The sequence below is a fragment of the Solanum lycopersicum genome, chromosome 9 (assembly GCF_036512215.1).
Source record: "Solanum lycopersicum chromosome 9, SLM_r2.1".
Lineage (NCBI taxonomy): Eukaryota > Viridiplantae > Streptophyta > Magnoliopsida > Solanales > Solanaceae > Solanum > Solanum lycopersicum.
Window position 1 is genome coordinate 38183896 of NC_090808.1, and position 7052 is coordinate 38190947.

The 7052-nt window shown below is 34.5% G+C and overlaps 1 protein-coding gene across 1 annotated transcript; it reads left to right on the forward strand.

Annotated features, from left to right (window-relative positions):
• The first annotated feature begins 5435 nt into the window (after positions 1-5435).
• LOC104649276 (uncharacterized) lies at positions 5436-6378 on the forward strand. The gene is made up of 2 exons (XM_010328158.1): positions 5436-5720; positions 5923-6378. Exons 1-2 carry the CDS (start codon positions 5436-5438, stop codon positions 6376-6378), a joined length of 741 nt encoding a protein of 246 aa, XP_010326460.1.
• Positions 6379-7052: the final 674 nt, after the last annotated feature.

Genomic DNA, 7052 nt, shown 5'->3' on the forward strand with positions numbered 1-7052 from the left:
TGATATTATTCCTTGATTATAAGGTTGTAGTAAATCATGGTTTCAAGTGTGTTGGCATAAGTATTCCTTGTTACGATAGTAAGCATGTTTGATTGATTAATATGACTTACTTGATTTGGCATTAAGCCCCTAATAAGGGTTGAATGACATGCTTTTATAAAAAGTCCCTTTTAGCATGTTTTTCTTGTCTATGTGCATAAGATCTCATACCACACCCCTTTTGTTACTTTGTCCCAAAAATTTTATGTTCTGGTCGTTGAACAATTTGGAAGGCGATATTGTTGAAGGCTTTGATTCTTCCTTTCATCCAAGTTTAGTAGGTCCTCAACATTCGAGGGCAATGTCATCTTCTAGATTTGGATTTTGTTATGAGATTATTGAATCTATAAATTCTTTCCTTGTTATTTGAATATTCTACTTTTGTATGACCTATACATGGTCTTGTTGAATTGATGTAAGGACTATGCCCATTTTGTGATATCCATTTAGAGGCGATGAGGCTAGACAATGGTTGAGACTATATATATATATATATATGAGAGAGAGAGAGAGAGAAAGAGATAAAGGTATGTATATATATATACATACATATATATTTGTGTATATATATATATATATGTATGTATGTATGTATACATACATACATACATACATACATACATACACACATATATATATATACACACACACATATGAAGTAAAAGTAGAAGACTATGTAACCTTCCTATATGATAGGTCTATGTATACTCGATATGAATATATATTATCAAGGTAAATAGAATCTCTACACAATGATGGTAAGGCCTTGATGATAGACAATAAGGAAGACTTGATAAGTCTTAGAATCTCTACCTTCACTTCTAATTGTGATTAATGGTTGTTAAGTCATGATATTACGTTGGAGTATGCCTTATACTTGGATTATAGGGTTGTATTATGTTGGATTGAAATTTCTTGACTGTGTTGTGAGGTTTATTGAGGTGTATGTTGTATAAGGATGATGAAAACTATCAATGTGCCTTAATTTGTTATGAAATGCTAATGTGTTAACCTCACTTATATGAATTGTGATGAAATGGCTTATACTCATTTAATTCTTATTGACCTATTGATGATGATTATTATATAAGGGGTAGACCCATAGGCCTAAATTAAGTTATGATTGGTAATTAACTGGCGAAAGACATTTCAAAAAGGGACCCTAGCTTAACACAGAGTAAACTAGATAGAGGAGAGTTCCTTACCACATAGGGAAGGTAGGAACACTACGTTACTCTCAAGATTGGAGATTATAATGCATAGCCCATAAAGAGGGTCCAAAATAAATCTCCTAGATTTTGAACTATGTTGCCCCCATAGGAATACTAGCTAGTGGATCGACATAGTTGCTACGTTTTATGTATTGGTACTACATTGGTAAGTAGTCCGCCTTCTTTCTGTATAGGGTTTTATAACAACAGATTCCACACTAGCTCATATTCTCTCTGTCGGTTAGGGAAAAATGTTCCCACATGTTAAAACAAATTAAAGGACTTGAACTCTATCTTAGTTAACCTAAGGGGTCTAGCTTAGATTTGGTAGAGGTATAAGACGTACCTAGACATTGCACTAGTTAGTCTTGAGGGGACTCTTTGGAGATGGTTCTCAGAAGTTTATGTTATGATAATATATGATATATATATATATATATGATAACCATGTTATATTGTTTATACTATACGTTGATTAGTTCATTTACGAATATGTCTTGGATTGTAATGATAATATACGATCAAATGCAAGCCTAAATGCCATAATATATAAAGTTGGACATTGGTGATGTTTCCTTGTTCAAAATGCTTGATTGGGTAAGGTTATGGAGCCTTGATTGCTCGTTGCAGTTGCTGAGTTGATAAGTACTTGTGAGTAGTTTTCTTGCTTATAATGATATGTTTAACTCTTTTTTATTCTTTTGATATTACTCCTTGATTTTAAGGTTATAGTAAATCATGGTTTAAAGTGTGTTGGCATAAGTATTACTTGTTGAGATATAGGCATGTTTGGTTGATTAATATGACTTACTTGAATTGGCATTAAGCCCCTAATAAGGGTTAAATGACATGCTTTGGTAAAAAGTCCCTTTTAGCATGTATTGCTTGTCTATGTGCATAAGATCTCGTACCACACCCCTTTTGTTCCTTTGTCCCAAAAATTTTATGTTCTGGTCGTTGAACAATTTGGAAGGGGATATTATTGAAGGCTTTGGTTCTTCCTTTCATCCAAGTTGGGTAGGTCCTCAACATTCGAGGGCAATGTCATCTTCTAGATTTGGATTTTGTTATGAGATTATTGAATCTATAATTTCTTTCCTTGTTATTTGAATATTCTACTTTTGTATGACCTATACATGATCTTATTGAATTGATGTAAGGACTATGCCCATTTTGTGATATCCATTTATATGGGATGAGGCGAGACAATGGTTGAGACTATATATATATAAGAGAAAGAGACAGAGAGAGAGAGATATGTATGTGTATATATATATATATATATATATATCTACATACATATATGTTTGTATATATATGTATATATTTATATATATATATATATATGTATGTATATATATATACATACATACATACATATATACATATATATATATATATAAACACACATATGAAGTAAAAGTAGAAGACTATGTAACATTCCTATATGAAAGGTCTATGTATACTCGATATGAATTTATTATCAAGGTTAATAGAATCTATACACAATGATGGTAAGGCCTTGATGGTAGACGATAAGAAAGACTTGGTAAGTCTTAGAATCTCTACCTTCACTGCTAATTGTAATTAATTGTTGTTAAGTCATGATATTACGTTGGAGTATGCCTTATACTTGGATTATAGGGTTGTATTATGTTGGATTGAAATTTCTTGACTATGTCGTGAGGTTTATTAAGGTGTATGGTTTATAAGGATGATGAAAACTATCAATGTGCCTTAATCTGTTATGAAATGCTAATGTGTTATCCTCACTTATATGAATTGTGATGAAATGGCTTATACTCATATAATTCTTATTGACCTATTGACGATGATGATTATATAAGTGGTAGACCCATTGGCCTAAATTAAGTTATGATTGGTAATTAACTGGTGAAAGACATTTCAAAAAGGGACTCTAGCTTAACACAGAGTAAACTAGGTATACGAGAGTCCCTTACCACAGAGGGAAGGTAGGAACACTACATTACTATTAAGATTGGAGATTATAATGCATGGCCCATAAAGAGGGTCGCAACTAAATCTCCTAGATTTTGAATTATGTTTCCCCCATAGGAATACTAGCTAGTGGATTGACGTAGTTGCTACATTTTATGTATTGGTACTACCTTGGCAAGTAGTGCGCCTTCTTTTTGTGTAGGGTTTTATTAAAACAGATTCCACACTAGCTTATATTCTCTATGTCTGTTAGGGAAAGATGTTCCCACATGTTAAAACGAATTAAAGGACTTGAAATCTAACTTAGATAACCTAAGGGGTCTAGCTTAGATTAGGTAGAGGTATAAGACTATAACTAGACATTGCACTAGTTAGTCTTGAGGGGACTCTTTGGAGATGGTTCTTAGAAGTTTATGTTATGATAATATATGATATATATATATATATATATGATAACTATGTCATATTGTTTATACTATACGTTGATTAGTTTATTTATGAATATGTCTTGGATTGTAATGATAATATACGATCAAATGCAAGCCTAAATTCCAGAATATGTAAAGTTGGACATTGGTGATGTTTCCTTGTTCAAGATGCTTGATTGAGTATGGTTATGGAGATTTGATTGGTCATTGCAATTGTTGACTTGATAAGTACTTTTGAGTAGTTTTCTTTCATATTATGATATGTTTAACTCTTTTTTATTCTTTTGATATTATTCCTTGATTAATCGGTTCTACTAAATCATGGTTTCAAGTGTGTTGGCATAAGTATTACTTGTTGAGATAGTAAGTATGTTTGGTTGATTAATATGACTTACTTGATTTGGCATTAAGCCCCTAATAAGGGTTGAATGACATGCTTTGGTAAAAAGTCCCTTTTAGCATGTTTTGCTTGTCTATGTGCATAAGATCTCATACCACAACCCTTTTGTTCCTTTGTCCCAAAAATTTTATGTTCTGGTCATTGAACAATTTGGAAGGCGATATTGTTGAAGGCTTTGATTCTTCCTTTCATCCAAGTTTGGTAGGTCCTCAACATTCGAGGGCAATGTCATCTTCTAGATTTGGATTTTGTTATGAGATTATTGAATTTATAATTTCTTTCCTTCTTATTTTAATATTGTACTTTCGTATGACCTATACATTGGCTCGTTGAATTCATGTAAGGACTATGCCTATTTTATGATATCCATTTAGAGTGGATGAGGCGAGACAATGGTTGAGACTATATATATATATATATATATATATGAGAGAGAGAGAGAGAGATATGTATGTATGTATATATATATATATACATATATGTTTGTATATCTATGTATATATTTATATATATATGTATGTCTGTATATATATATACATACATACATACATACATAAATATATATATATATACACACACACACACACACACATATGAATTAAAAGTAGAAGACTATATAACCTTCCTATATGAAAGGTATATGTATGCTCGATATGAATATATATTATGTGTATGCAGAGATCTATGTTTATATTAGAGCGTGAGGTTGAATATAATTGAGTTATCTGTCTCTCTACCACATCTATGCAGGTTTGCATTCATAATTGTGAAGCACGCCACACTTATGAGTAGAAACCTATATGATTCTTAGGAATCACTCTTTCTTGGAAATCTTATATTGTGTCAATAAAGTATACCTGTAGTGTGCTTTGGTATCTAATCATATAGTTGTGCTTATAGGAAGCATGATCAGTTGAAGAAATGCGACTCGAAGACTTCAGGAAGAAGTTGCTAATGCGGGACCTCCTCCCCATGATGAGTAAGTTCCTCCACTTGAGGAGAATGCTAATAATGATCAAGACCCGGCTAACCCTCCACCTATGACGGAGGAGGAGATGAGGTCTATTATTTCTCAAATGATTCAACCATGACTACTCAAGCACAAGCCGACACGGTTAAAGCCAAGTTATGACGGCCCAGTCCAATCAGGAGTTTACCCCAAGGGTTCATCCACAAGTTTCTACTATGGCTTCCCTACTTAGGGACTTTACGCGAATGAATTCTCCTACTTTCTATGGGTCTATTGTTGATGAGGACCCCCAAGGATTCCTTGATGAGGTCTACAAGGTGTTATATGCTATGGGTGTGACTTCAAGTGATAAGGCCGAGTTGGCCTCATATCAACTAAAGGATGTAGCTCAAACTTGGCATGTGTAACGGAGGGTTAATAGGTTGTTGATGGGTGGTCTGGTGACATGGAAAATCCTTAAGGAATTTGTAGATCGGTTCTTCCCTAGAGATATGAGGGAGGAGAAAGTGACAGAGTTCATCAATCTTCTCCAAGGAGGGAAGAGTGTTCATGAGTACTCTTTCGAATTCGTTAAATTTTCCAAATATGCTACATCTTTAGTCTCCGATCGAAGAGACCAAATGAGCCGTTTTGTGATGGAGCTTTCGGAGGACATACAAGAGGAGTGCCAATTAGCCATGCTACATGACAACATGACCATTTCCCGTATTATGGTTTATGCAAGAAGGGTTGAAGAGACATGACCTAAGCAAAAAACTAGATATGCTAAGAGGGCTAGGTCATTTGATGGGAACTGCTCAAAGAATATGCTTGAGATTCAAGATAAGCCTAAATTTAAAAGCGGGGTTCAAATCAAGTCCTAACAAAATTTCCAATAGCTAATGGTGAAGGGTGTCTAACCTTAAATTTGAGCAGGTAAAAAGTTTTAGTTCACCAAAGAAGAAGCCAACTTATGGGAAGTTTGGTAAAAAGCACTATGGTGAGTGCCTTAAGGGGACAGATAATTTCTTTAGTTATGGAAAGAGTGGTCACAAAATGAGAGATTGTCCAAACTTGAAGAGTCACGTCAATGGTAGTGGCCAAGCTCAAGCAAGTGGTTCTAGTGATGTTCCAAAAAAGAACCGCTTCTATGCTCTCCACTTTGTGGGTGAGCAAGATACCCCTCCCGACGTGGTGACCAGTACCTTAAAAATCTTTACTTTTGATGTGTATGCTTTAATTGATCCGGTTTCTACTTTGTCCTTTGTTACACAACTAGTAACTAAAAAGTTTGATGCTTTACTCGATATTTTGCATGAGCCTTTTCTAGTGTCTACTCCAGTGGGAGAGTCGTTAGTTGCTAAAAGAGTCTATCGAAATTATCCTATTTGATTGACCAATAGATTTTCTTATGTTGATCTAGTAGAAGTCGATATGCTTTATTTTATAGTTATATTGGGTATGGATTGGTTTCGTGCATGTTTTGCATCCAGTGATTGTAGGGCAACAGTGGTGAGGTTTAACTTCCCAAATGAACCCGTTGTTGAGTGGAAGGGGGGAAATTCTACTCCTAGAGGTTGCATCATATCTCAACGGGTTGTCTCTATCACCTATTAAGAGTCCAAGATTTGGGTTCCAAAATTCCTCATATTAAGTCGGTCCTCGTAGTGAATGAATTTCTAGAGGTTTTTGATAATGACCTTCCCAGTATTCCTCCCGAACGGGAAATTAATTTTGGTATCGATATGCTATTGGAAACAAATTCCATATCAATCTCTGCATATCGGATGACTCCAGTCGAATTGAAAGAGATGAAGGCGCAACTCAAGAATTTTCTTGACAAAGGCTTTATAAGAGCTAATATATATCCATGGGGTGCTCTAGTGTTATTTGTCAAAAAGTAGGATGGGTCTTTGAGAATGTGTATTGACTACCTCCATCTCAACAAGGTCCCCGTTAGGAATAAGTACCCTCTCTCTCGGATTCATGACTTATTTGACCAACTTCAAGGGGCGAGTTACTTTTCAAAGATAGACTTGAGGTTGGGGTATCATCAACTCAAGGTG